Source organism: Suncus etruscus, chromosome 5, assembly GCF_024139225.1.
Source record: "Suncus etruscus isolate mSunEtr1 chromosome 5, mSunEtr1.pri.cur, whole genome shotgun sequence".
Taxonomy (NCBI): Eukaryota; Metazoa; Chordata; class Mammalia; order Eulipotyphla; family Soricidae; genus Suncus; species Suncus etruscus.
This window is the reverse complement of record NC_064852.1, coordinates 36,847,338-36,861,327: the sequence shown is the minus strand read 5'-3', so window position 1 is coordinate 36,861,327 and position 13,990 is coordinate 36,847,338. Positions and strand designations below refer to the sequence as shown.

Sequence of the window (13,990 nt, the reverse complement as noted above, 5' to 3'; positions counted from 1 at the left end):
AAGTGTTCCAGTTCTGGAGCCAGAGAGATAGCATGGAGGTAGGGCATTTGCCTTGCATGCAGAAGAAAGGTGGTTTGAATCCTGGCATCCCATATGGTCCCCTGAGCCTGCCAGGAGCGATTTCTGAGAGTAGAGCCAGGAGTAACCCCTGAGCGCTGCCGGGTGGGACCCCCCCCAAAGTGTCCCAGTTCTTTGGGCTATTTGTCCAGTCCTATTTAATAGTCCTTTCCCCTAGTACAAGTTTGTGTTAAATGTATATAATCTTAATGTATATATACATATTTTATATAAATCAAATAAAAAAACGTATTGTTCCAAATAATTTGTAAATAAGTAATGGTTTATCCCATGAGTTGTTTAGAAACTTTTAAACATTTACATCCTAATGTATTTTTTCCATTTATCTTGGGTGTATTCAATGCTAGATAAAATTATTTATGGAAATCACAAATATACTATATATATGAACTTATGTACTATATGCCATTATATAACTACTGATATAATTATGCATATATTACTTACATATAGTATTTAATTATATTATAATGTCATATAATTTTGTGACATAAAGGTTGCCCATAGTCACTATTTTACTTCTTTTCCAGGTTATGGAAATGCAGTTGTATTTGGGACTTAATTGTAGTGATTTTATTATGTATGGCATAAAGCACAAGTAATAACTTTGCTTCAATAATAGTGATGACATAATTAGGAGATAATTAACCAGAACCTTATTAATTAATTTTTTGATGTATGTAAACTTGAAAAACTATTTTAAAATGTGCTACTAATTCCGTTAAGAAAAATTTCTTACATCTTTGCTTATAAGATTTTATCAAAATAACCTAGATTTCTATGACACAAATGCTTGAATTCTATTCCTCAGGTTTTTCTTATTTCTCAATTTAAAACAAGTATATCTAGTGACATATCTATATTGAAACTGAAATTGTGACAGATATTTTACAATCCATAACTATAAAAAGATTAACAGTTTAAAATTGTAACCCCCAATTTTGTTACAATCAAGCTGCCAATTTTTCTGTAAAATTTAAAGTGTTTCATTCATTCAACTAATATATGTCTTCAAAGAAGAATGCCTCAGGCCTCAAAACTTTGGCTGTGTATTTAGAGAACTTATTAGGAAAGAAATCATCTGTCTGGAAAAAGCAGTTATAATGTGTCTTCTACATTTTACAACAATCTGAGCAATGCCTCTTGTTGTCAGAGTAACCACATGCCTCTGCAGTCTCATAAATATGACATATTTCTTTTGTTCCTCTAGTTCATCCATTGGCATATCTATCTAGTGATCTAGCCAAAGTCACAAATGAGAGTTTTATATTTTCTTATTCACTACAGTCAGATGTGTTTTATTTTGTTTTTAAACTCCATAAAACAGAAGTTGAATTTTCCTTCTTTTTTTTAACTCATCAGTTTCTGTTTTACCAGAAATTTCTGTTTTACCACTTTTCCTTTTGCATGATTTGAATTCTTTGTAAATATTTCATTATATCTAAATTTAACATACATTCTTTCCTCTCTCTCTAGCTAGCATCCACTCACTTATAAAACACTTTTATATGACGTCAAATTATGAGCAATGAAAGATATTATCTCATTTGTATAGAAAAGACTAGAAAAGGTGATTTTTCTAATTTGTTGCAAAGGTTCCATGGCACCAGAATTATGCACTGTTGTTCTTTCCCTTCTTTCACTTTTCCTCCCATTTGTTTGTAATTTTCTTATCTTTTTTAAGTTTATCTCTCTTTAATGTTAAAGATCGTAGATATTAATTAAATTCTGAGTTATTCTCTAAAATCACCTTTTACTGATGGTGTTTAATATGAATTTGGGTAAATTTATTAATGTGATAAATGTAGTTACCTTTCCATCTTTCCCTCCCCTCCCTCCCACACTCCCTTCCTCCCTCTCTCCCTCCCTCTCTCCCTCTCTCCCTCCCTCCCTTCCTTCCTTTTTCCTTCCTTCCTTCCTTCCTTCCTTCCTTCCTTCCTTCCTTCCTTCCTTCCTTCCTTCCTTCCTTCCTTCCTTCCTTCCTTCCTTCCTTCCTCCCTCCCTCCCTCCCTCTCTCCCTCCCTCCCTCCCTCCCTCCCTCCCTCCCTCCCTCCCTCCCTTCCTTCCTTCCTTCCTTCCTTCCTTCCTTCCTTCCTTCCTTCCTTCCTTCCTTCTTTTTTTTCCTTTCTATATTCTAACTTTTTTTTGAAATGCTTAAAAAATCAGTCACTAAATAATTAAAAGTTTATTTATGATTAGATTTCAGGCATGCGATGTTGACTCATAGCTTCAACAGTGTCTACTTCCCTCTATCACTGTCCACACCCCTTCAACATTTGCCTACTATTTACCAATTTGCTTCTTTAAAAAGTGCTTATAATAGGGGCTGGAGAAATAGCATGGAGGTAGGTCATTTGCCTTGCATGCAGAAGGACAGTGGTTCGAATCCCGGCATCCCATATGGTCCCCTGAGCCTGCAAGGAGTGATTTCTGAGCATAGAGCCAGGAGTAAGCCCTGAGCGCTACCGGGTGTGACCAAAATTTACCAAAAAACAAAAAAAAAAGTGCTTATTACTAGCATAATTGAAACTGGTTTCAATGTGGTTTACAATACCTTCTAGGGTTTTCATATAGAACACTTTACCACCTTTCAATACCAACTCTATGTTTTGGTTGAATGCTTCCATTCACCATGGTCAATGTTCCCTCCCTGTCCAATTCTGATTCTATTTTTCTGATAGTGACACCTTGTATTTTCAGAGCATTATGATCTGAGAAGATAGCTGGTATGGTTTCCATTCTCTAAACTTTGTGCAGTATGTTTTTTGTACCAGCATATGAGCTATATTAAAACATGCCCTGTATACATTGATAATATTATGCATTTGAGTATGAAATGCAATATATGTATGAATATATATATGTGTGTGTGTGTATATACATATATATCATCTTTCATTCTCAATGTGTGAGAATGTCCTTGTTTGCTCACATGCTGCATAGGGGCCCCAATCTGGGAGACAAAACAGTGTCCCTGCCACCATTATGCCTTAGTTTTTTGGAATTGGGACAAGCCATTTTGGGTAACTGCAGCCTTCCCCTTCCCTTCTACTTCAAATGGTTACTGACCATATGAGGGATCATATGAGTGGATGGTAATCCTGAGTAACAAACTGGGTTCCAACACCTTGCAAACTCAGTTTCCTGAGAATAGGTATATCTTTCCATATTATAACTTCTATTTATTCTAGATAGTTATAAACGTCCTCTGATAAAGGAGCCAATGTTTCTGAGCAAAAAAATAATCAAATGCATAGTTTTTATTGGCTTAATTCATTAATAATGTTTGTGCTAAGTATTGACAACTAATGTTTTTCCCTTTCAAAATTCACATCCTTTAACATCCATATCCTTGATATGTGACAAGAGATACATTCAGTTTTTCTAGAACTCATTATTTGATGATTATTTTAAAGTCTTTTCTGGAAAAAAAGTATCACTAAATCAAATTTTTGAATGTTCTCTTATAATAAAATTGTCAATTTAGACTTATAATTGTCAGCATTTTAAATATGAATGAAGAAATACAAGATTATAAATTAATATATAAATCTTTATGAAAGGTCATATTTTAACAAAATATCATTAGATAGAAAATAATATTCATTATACATTCAAATATATATTATATATATTAGATATATATTTATATTCACTTTATATGTCTATGATTGTGCTAGATAACTGATTTGTTTTTTAAAAACTGAAATTATATTCCACTATCTTTAAAAAGTATAAATATATAAATTGAGAAATACTACAATGGTCATGGTGTTTTCTTTTTGGTACCTGGTTTAGTCCTTATCACCCCATATAGTCACCCAAGCTCCACCAGGAATAATCTGAGTGTACAGCCAGGAGTAATTCTTGAACACAATTGAATGTGGTTTAAAAACACACAAAAATATAGTTATGCCCCAATATTCTCTAAACAGTGTATATTGATGATTTCTTTCATACTGTTGTATAAAAATTTATAATTTATGTTCTATGTTTACATACATGGTATTAGTTGATATATTTACTATTAAATGATTCCAAGTGAGAAAAAAAATTTACCTAATTGAAATTAGTTGATATATTAGATAATAATTGTGTTTTGGCTAGTATATATGTTTATATTATGCCCACATATGATGTTACTTATATTACACTTATTTAGTTTAAAATATTTCAGTTAGCTATGAGATAGCCCTGAGTACATGGATAGTCTTTATTGCTGGGATAGACAAAAATGGTATAATAAAATGTAACAGCTTCAATCTTAAACAAAGAGGTAAAAATAATGATATTAAATGTTATATATGTCAGTTAAAGTACTTTCCTTTCATGCATTAGACACAGGTTTGATTCCTCGTATCACATATTATTCTTACCTAAAATATATTAGATTCCTAATATGTGCTGTCTCTTCCCAACCTCAAATAGAAGCATGACTGGAATAGACATATCTTAAAGAGATATGCTGTATGGTTATTTAAATACTTATAGAATTCTCAGAACACTCATGATTTTTTTTCTTTTTTTTTTTTTTTTTTTTGGCTTTTGGCTTTTGGGCCACACCCGGCGGTGCTCAGGGGTTACTCCTGGCTGTCTGCTCAGAAATAGCTCCTGGCAGGCACTGGGACCATATGGGGCACCGGGATTCGAACCAGCCACCTTTGGTCCTGGATCAGCTGCTTGCAAGGCAAACACCGCTGTGCTATCTCTCCAGGCCCGATGTTTTAAAAACTATTCTAGAAGCAGCTTCAATTAAAATGAAAGTAAAAAGACAATAAACATGAAAAATGGGGCTCGGAAAAAGTTCAGTGGGCTGGAACACAGGCTTTATCTGGGCTGCGCCCAAGTTCAGTCTCTAGCACTGTTTGTCCTTCCCCAGCACTTCGAGTCAAGGACCATTTTCATGAGTGAAACCTGAACACAAAAGCAGGAATAATTCCTGAATACTAATGGTGTGACCCGAAATTAATTCAAAAATTAAATGAATTATCTAAGTTGGACCAATAATTAAATCAAGGGATATTTTCTTTTATTGATATACAAGTAATCACAGAGCAGATCAAATTATTTTTCCATTTCTTAGCATCCCATCTTTTTGGTTTTATCTTTTATCTTATCTAAACTCACTAGTAAAATATGCTCAATTGTAAAACATACATATAGGTTGTCATGAACTAAAGACTAATATTTTCATTGTTTGCTAAATCCAAATTAAGTTCTTATATATTTACAGTATGTTTAGTGTAATCACCCGGAAATAATGGTTTTTATGTCTGGTATATTTCACATAGGGATTTCTTCTTACTTTGTGATATGCACAATAAAGCTGACTATGTCAAATTAATTACTACACAAGTTCTTATTCTAAGTGATAAAGTTAGTTGAAGGGCACATAGCATTGATTATTTTTTCTGAATAGTTATTCGAAATGAATACTAAACTTTGTCTCACAATTCTTAATAATATATTGAGCAGAAAATCCTAGTTCATAGGTAAAATATTAATGAGAGCTTGCAGCATTCCTCAAAAGATGTTTAGATAAATAATTCTCAAAACTATATGTTTGAGCATGTATATTTTATTTAAAATATTTATTATATTGAAAATGAAATTACATATGGTAAGTATTCTGAGAAACTCTGACTTCTTTTAGTTGTGTTTTTTTAATATTTTAATTTTTTATTTTTTTTAGTTGACTTTTTTTTTTTTTTTTGGTTTTTCGAGCCACACCCGTTTGATGCTCAGGGGTTACTCCTGGCTAAGCGCTCAGAAATCGACCCTGGCTTGGGGGAACCATACGGGACACCGGGGGATCAAACCGCCCTCCTTCCTTGACTAGCGCTTGCAAGGCAGACACATTACCTTTAGTGCCACCTCGCCGGCCCCATTTTTTTAATTTTTTAATTTTTTAAATTTCCATAAAAACTAAAGAATTCTACAGGTGGGATCAAGATAGCCAATATGTTATAGTTGTATGAGTGAATGCTTTATAGTTGTATGAGGGCATCAACAATAACAACAACAATAACAAACATGCAAAATGAAGAGTAGAATATTATATAAAGGGCCCCAATAAGAAATTCACTGAGAAAAAGAAAATAGCCATCAACTCAGGGAGACTCAACTCTGTGGAAGGAAAAGGTGATGCCAATTAAAGCTAAGTGAAAGTGATTTAGCTAATTAAAGCTAATCCAGGCCGATAAAGTTACAAGTCTTGTCTCCATCCTAAAAGACTTGCCTCCTCCTGAATTAATACAACCTATCTCCCCAACCTTCCTGACAGATTCTTGCTAATTTTTATATTCAATAATTTTTAATTCTTGCTAATATTTACATTGTAGTTACAATCTGAGAATCTGAGTATTTCTTAAACCCAACACAGGAAGAACTGCTTTTTGACCTAGACGGAGAGTAAAAATACTGGTGGTGAGCACAGCTCAACAGAATGTAGTTCCAGCTTTGCCCATCAGAGAATCACAGCACTGCACCCTTCATATTCCAGCTTACTACGCTCCAGTAAATTGTAGCAGCAGCCCATTCAGGACCAAAGGGAGTTTCTCAAAACTAGTATATCAGACCAAAATGGTCTTTAAAATTGTTGTACCAGTCTTTTCAATAGAACACCTACTTCAAAGGCTCCACGTTTTTTGTTTCATTCTGGTATCAACTGTGTCACAAATAGACTGGTAGTGGTCAGTACACAGTACAGACAGTTGTCCCAGAACATAACTGATAAGAGCCATTCCTTAGTAAGAAACTAAACTGGTAGTTACATTTCCTGAGAACCAACATGTAGCAGACTTGCTGGAAGTGTGGACATTCCATAACCTGCTGTCATCTGCTCACACAAAAATCAGATCCATAAGTACAAGACAGATATTTCTAACATTTAAAAAGTCCTCACAGGCATTTATGTTAGCGAGAAATCAGTGGAGTATTAGGCACTAGCCTGTATTGTAATTAAGAGAACTATTTGGCTTCTCTGAACATCTGGAACAGAAATAGATCATAAATTTCCATGAAGCACCAGTAATAATGGGGGAAGGCTAAACGAAGGAAAATAGCCACATCAGTAGAGAAGAATGAAAGCTTAGAAAGGTCCTTAAGTACATAACAATTTGCACATTACCCAAGTATGACTTCACAACAGCAGTCCTCTAAATGTTGACTGAATTAGCAAAATCACTGGAATAGAGATTCAAAGAATTAAAAAAAATGGTGATGGGAAAATAATTACATAACTCATTCAAATGGGACTTAAATGTCTAAAAATACAGTAGCAAAACTCTGATCAAAGAAGATGTAGAAAGTCAAATTAATGACCTCTAAGACTACGGCAGAGGAAATCATTAGTAAAGAAGGAATAATAGGAAAGCATTTAAAATAATGAATAAAAGTTAACTTATTTAATAAACATAAAAAAATCTCTAAATAATTTGAATATTTTATAAAATCCCAGAAGAGAAAAAGATAATGGAGGGAAATTGCTGGCAGAAAAGATAACAGCTGAGGACTTTCCTCAATATGAGGAAAGCGACTGGTGCATTGATTCAGAAAGCATAGATTCCCAAATAAAATAAAACAAATTCAAAACACATTGCATTAAAATAAATTTGAAGCATAGAGTCCCAAATAAAATAAAACAAATTCAAGACATATTGTATAAAAGTGGCAGGAGTGTAAAAGACATATTAACATGATCCAAACTGAGGTTTCTTTTGCTTTGCAAAGTATTTTTAATTTGATGTAACAGTATTTATTTATTTAAAATTGGAATAAGATATTCATAAAATAAAGTAATTCTCATCAAAAAGTATTGATAAATTTTTAAAAACTGACACATCATTAATTATAAATTTTATTGTAAGACTGATGTTATAACGAAAAAAAGAGTATTTATTTAGCCTTGTTATTTTGCCACACATTTGATACTATATATTTGAATTATGACCATATGGGAAAAATACAAGTTTGAAGATGTTTTAGCCTTTTGCAATTATGGAATTATTCTAAATAATGGCCAATGAGATATATTTAAGATCCATGCATTTGCATCTTAAAATTAAAAATAAATAAGCAGCAGTATTGTAGATATTTTAATTGTATATAACAATTACTAATCATAATAATTGATACTTATGTTAAGACCGTCACCTTACTTTACTTCAATTTCAATATATAGATAAGTATAACTCCACTAATTATCTTTGAAAATGGTGTTATTTTTGTCTTCTTTTCCTTTAGTGTCCTGAATTTAAAAGACCCAGAGATATTGCAGTTGACTGGGTTGCTGGAAACATTTATTGGACAGATCACTCTAGAATGCACTGGTTCAGTTACTATACTACACACTGGACAAGTCTGAGGTATTCTATCAATGTAGGGCAGCTCAATGGCCCCAACTGTACCAGACTCTTAACAAATATGGCGGGAGAGCCCTATGCTATTGCTGTAAATCCTAAAAGAGGGTAGGTAAAAGGCCTGATCATTGTTTTTCTTGATATGATTATCCATTATTAGATATTCTGTCATGAGTGCTCTGTAACTTTCTGTATTGAATGTTTCTCATATAAGTCTGCAAATTATCTTACCATTTTCTTTGTTAAACAGGTCCTATTCATAAAAATGTTACAATAATATAATATGATAAATAATAAACTATCATTACATTATATTTCATTTTCAGATATTAAACATATTTAAGCATATTAAATAAAAAGCATTAATGTTTCATTTTCTTGGGACTAAACTTAAGTTTTATACATTTCAATGTAATCTAAATATTTCCTTTATTTATATTTTACTCAACTTATCTTTTCTCACTCTTTTTTCTCTAAAATGAAAATAAATGTTATAAAACAGATCATCAATGAAAAAGATAATACAATTTTTTTCTCAGGTTAGAAAAGACAATGAAAGTTATCCAATCTATTGTTATTTAATTTGCATGAATGGATGTTTTATCTGAGACTTTGGTGTTTTTCTCTATCAACCAAAGCTTACTGATGGAACACTGATAATAAAATAAATGTGGAGTCACATACAACTTCTCTTAAATTTTAATGAAAATTTCAATATTTAACTTTGAAATGAAATAATATGGTACAGCATATCCCATTAAACTCTAACACAAATTTCAGGACAGATGGAATCCTCTATTGGAGTTTCAAATTTTAAGAGTTTGGTCCAGGAACTTTCTTTTTCAAGGACTTCAGGATATGTCTGATGCCCAACATCTGAGAAAAAAAACTATTTGAAGCATAGTAGTATTCTACCAGCAATACTAGCAGACTAACCAACCCCACCTATCTCTCTAGGATGATGTACTGGACTGTTGTTGGGGATCACTCGCACATAGAGGAAGCAGCCATGGATGGTACTCTAAGAAGAGTCTTAATACAAAAGAATTTGCAAAGACCCACAGGTATGAGGTGTTTTGTTTTTTTTTGACACCATCTAAAATGTGAAGCAGTATGCTAAGCATATTCATATTGCAATTCTTTATAGTTTTGGTTGACACTATAATCATTTTTACAAGTGGATAAAAAAAAATTTAGTATGACATTGTAAAAGCCATTAACATTTCATGTTGTGTTTTCCCAACTTGAAAGTCAGGTTCTTATCACACTGTCAGTGATATTATGGCGATGATATTTGAAAATTGCCTAAGTTGTGAGGCTATTAGCAAGATTTCACATGCATAAAATTTTGACAATTTATAGCAATGTATTAGGGTATTTTTACAGCAGTATGTTAATGAAGTTGAGATAGGTGATAATATTTCTAGAGGATGTAAGACTAATGGACAGAGAAATGGGGAAATAGAAATAATTTTTGTGAAAGACAGGGTTGATGATTTCTTGACTTATTCACACATCTTTCTAATTTGGCTTTCTCCTTTCCAATCATGTCACATAAACTGTTAACTGTAAATTCTCTATACTTCCAGGACTACTCGGGAACTCAAGTCTTTTCTTTCTCTCCTCTGTGTTTTTCCATGCTATTTTTTTTTACCAACCTCCACAAATCTAACTTGCCTTCTAAAATGCTATATTTTTATCTAAACCACACCCATCTGGCAAATCCTAAATTTAGTACCCTTTCTCAATGCGATATTTTTGGAATCCAAGAGTCTCAGGGATATTGAGAGCCTTTCACCCACCTTTTTCCACTAAATGTAATGTACCTTGTTTATAATACATACTTTTAAGTATGCTTTGTAATATATTTTATAATTGAAAATATATTTATATTTGGCACAAATATTCACAACATAAAGCATATTTTATGTATTGTCCTCAACTATATTAGGCTTTTTTAACATAGGAGAAATAGTCTTTGTGATACAGTTTATTTCTGGTTCTTCATTCAGTGATTATACATATATTAAATTATCACCAACCTTATACATAAAATTATTTTTCATGCTATAGACATAAATCCTTTCACTTATAGAAATTTATAACTTTCACAAAACTTACCTCTTAGTAAAATCTGGTATATATCTTATGTCTGAATTATAAGAACTACATAGAAAAAATAATGGCAAGAAATGATAAATGCTGAGGAATATTATTTTAGTTATGCTCATCAGAATTGGTCTTTAAATTGATATTTAAATTGAATAATAGAGAAACTTATGTGAATGAATGTGTGTGGAAAGGGATTTTTAAAAAAGTTTTGAGTTAAAAGTAATAAGCATGACAAGTAAAATAGAACAAGAATTTTAGCATGCCTAGAAGCATATAAACAATATGAGAGAATGACAGATATGAATATGTGAAGGTGGACAGACACCACCTGGGACCTAAAACACACAGATAAGAATAGGTTTGATTCTAGTTTATCATGTGAACTCAAGTGTATTTTAGGTGAAACACCATGCTTTATTCAAAGATTGTTTTCATTTAAAACTATAGTGCAAAAAGTTGTACTCTAAAAAGTGTTCCTCATAAAGGTAGATTGGTAGGTGAGAGGCAAATAGGGCCAGTGAGCATTGGTGGTGGGAAGAAAGCCCTGGCAAAGGGAATGGCGGTTTGTTTGGGGGGAGTGAGCCACACTTGGTGATCAGGGGCTTCCCCTGGCTCTGCATTCAGAAATCACTCCTGGCTAGTTTGGGGTACTATATGGGATCGGACCCAGCTCTGCTGTATGCAAGGCAAATGCCCAACAAGCTATGCTATAGCTCCAGCTCCCAATGGTATTGGTGTTGAAACATTGTGTGCCAGATGCTCAGTCATGAATAATTTTGAAATTTCACAGGGACTGAATTAAGCATTAATAAAATATAATTGATCATGTTAATTAAAGAAACATGATTTACATGTCTTGAAAGTTAAGCTCTAAGCAAACCATATTTCCTTTTTTAATTTTTATTTTGATCATAATAGCTTACATATCTTTCACAGTAGTATTTTAGGTACATATCAACATTGAGTCAGAAGAATACCCATCACCAAATTTGCCCTCCCCCCATCTCAGTTCCTCTTCTGCAACCCATATACCCCACCATCACCCCCTGGACTTCTAGAGTAGGTGGTCCCCTCTTTGTCCAGCTCACTATTAGTGATCCTATAACTGGTTTGGTCCTGGTATCCTCCTCTGTCTCCCCTCTATTTAAGAAGCGGAGGGCCCGGAGAGATAGCATACCAGCGTTTGCCTTGCAAGCAGCCGATCCAGGACCAAAGGTGGTTGGTTCGAATCCTGGTGTCCCATATGGTCCCCTGTGCCTGCCAGGAGCTATTTCTGAGTAGATAGCCAGGAGTAACCCCTGAGCACCGCCGGGTGTGACCCAAAAACCAAAAACCAAAAAAAAAAAAAAAAAAAAAAAAAAAAAAGAGGAGCTAGATAAATTGGAAAGCAATAGATTGGGGTACAAAATAAGAAAAAAAAAGTCAAATATGCTGAAAATAGATGGAGTCCTTCCAGAGGATTTCAACCTCAGTTTGAGAGAGGATGTAATAAAGGCAATTGAAACACCACCACAATACAGAAAAGAAATATCAAATTAAGTATTGTAGTGTACCTGAGACCCTGGATCTGGGTGTAGTAACCTGAAACCCACCCGTTTCTGGGAGGGGTCTTGGGAACTGAATATTAGGTGTTACCTTACCTGCAAGACCCCGCCCATTCCTGGGAGGGGTCTTGGAAAAGTTAGATAAGCCTTGGACCAAGGGAATTCGGGCCCTTTTCTGCGCTGCTGGGCGCTCTGGCTTTTGGGCCCCTTTGCCTTTTCCTTTTGCCCTGAAGATGGCTGAAGTGAGTTAAGACGCAGGGCTAGCCTAGAATGGCTGAATGCTTGAAAGGTTATGATGTAGGCCACACACATGTGGTGGCTAGGGCCTGAATAAAGATGATGCTTCCTGAGGCCTGCCTGTGAATGAGTCTGTTTTCGCCTTTCACCTGGGCCTGGAACCCGCCGGCTGAATGGGGAATGCGAAGCCACGTGGCCTGGGATGGCATCCACTTCCATCCAGCCCCATCGTTATTTATTTAATACAACAAAGTATCCAGTGAGCACGACAGCAATAAAGACGAGCACCACACAACAGACTCAGTTCTGAAATCAGCTCATGATGGAGTGCAAAAAGAAAGAGAAAGATAAGATAAAATAAAATAAAATAAAATAATATTGGAGACATCAACTTCAATTTCAACACTAATATAAAGATGTCAAAAAATCGATCCATCGATAAATATGTGGAAAAATGATTGTTTTGTGTTTTTTTTTCTTTTCTTTTCCCCCCTGCATAGGCACAGTAACTATTGGGGATATTATAGAGAGAATTCCCTTGGCCTAGGAGATACAGGGTTTCTCCACCCTGAAGCGTACTGTCATGGGATTAACTATAGACTCCTTGCATGATCATTTGCTCTTGCCTCAGTGCTTTCATGGTGTATGGAAGACTTCTGTTTCGTCATGGGCGGTAAAATCCGACCTCTGTATCTAGAGATCTTGGTGACTGTGCAGCTCAAGGAATGGAGAGCAAACAATATTTCAATAAAAGTTCCACCAGAGTATCAACTCCCACTACCAGTGTTCCCATATGCCATCATCCAAAACCTCCTCATAACCTCACCCCCTGCCTGCCCTACTTGCCACCATGCCAGGCACATTAATATTAGAAGGTTTCATCTTAAAATATCATGTTTTTGGTGTTGTTGCATCCGTAATAAGTAGTACTTTCCGAAGTCATCATTATAGCCAAAATTTCAAATTTTCTTCTTCATCCACTTCCTTGAAGCTACGATTTCATTCTTTCTCTTTCCTTCTCCATAAGATCTGGGGTAAAAAGACATAGAGCCTCTATCTTCACTACATTACATTTTTCACGTCCAGATATTTTATGTACTCATTGATAAGTGAGAGCATTGTGTGTTTTTCTTATTTCCATGACTATTCTTGGAACGTCGACAAAGTTCTTCATCATTGAGGCTTGAGGCTTTATTTGAACTTCAAGATTTTCAAGACTGATAGCAAAAAAAAGTGTCTAGCAGCATGTGGATTCCTTTGATTTTTATTTATTTTGGCCACACCCACTGATGAATTATGAAGATGTAGCACATATGCACAGTGGAATACTATATAGCACATATGCACAGTGGAATACTATATAGCTGTAATAAATTATGAAATCATGGAGTTTAATGCCACCTGGTTGGAACTCGCAGATATAATGTTGAGTGAAGTAAAGCAGAAGACAAACATAGGATGATCTCACTTGTTTATCTTACATAGGATAAATGGATGTAGAAATGTATTGTAGTAAAGGAATGTTGTCTAGAGCACCTTGACTAGAGCCTAGAGAGAAAAGGAACAGAGAAGGAAAGAAATCATAGTGGGACAAGAAAAAAAGAAAATGAGAAAGGGAAGTGATGGGGACTATGGGTTTGGACTTCCATTATATTGGGG

The 13,990-nt window shown here is 34.3% G+C and overlaps 1 protein-coding gene across 1 annotated transcript in view; it reads left to right on the top strand.

Annotated features, from left to right (window-relative positions):
* Positions 1 to 13,990, top strand: part of LRP1B (LDL receptor related protein 1B) — a 1,191,264-nt gene that overhangs the window by 1,072,439 nt on the left and 104,835 nt on the right. Inside the window, 2 exon segments of the mRNA XM_049772845.1 lie at positions 8,323 to 8,546; positions 9,396 to 9,502. Coding sequence (XP_049628802.1) covers positions 8,323 to 8,546; positions 9,396 to 9,502 — 331 coding nt within the window.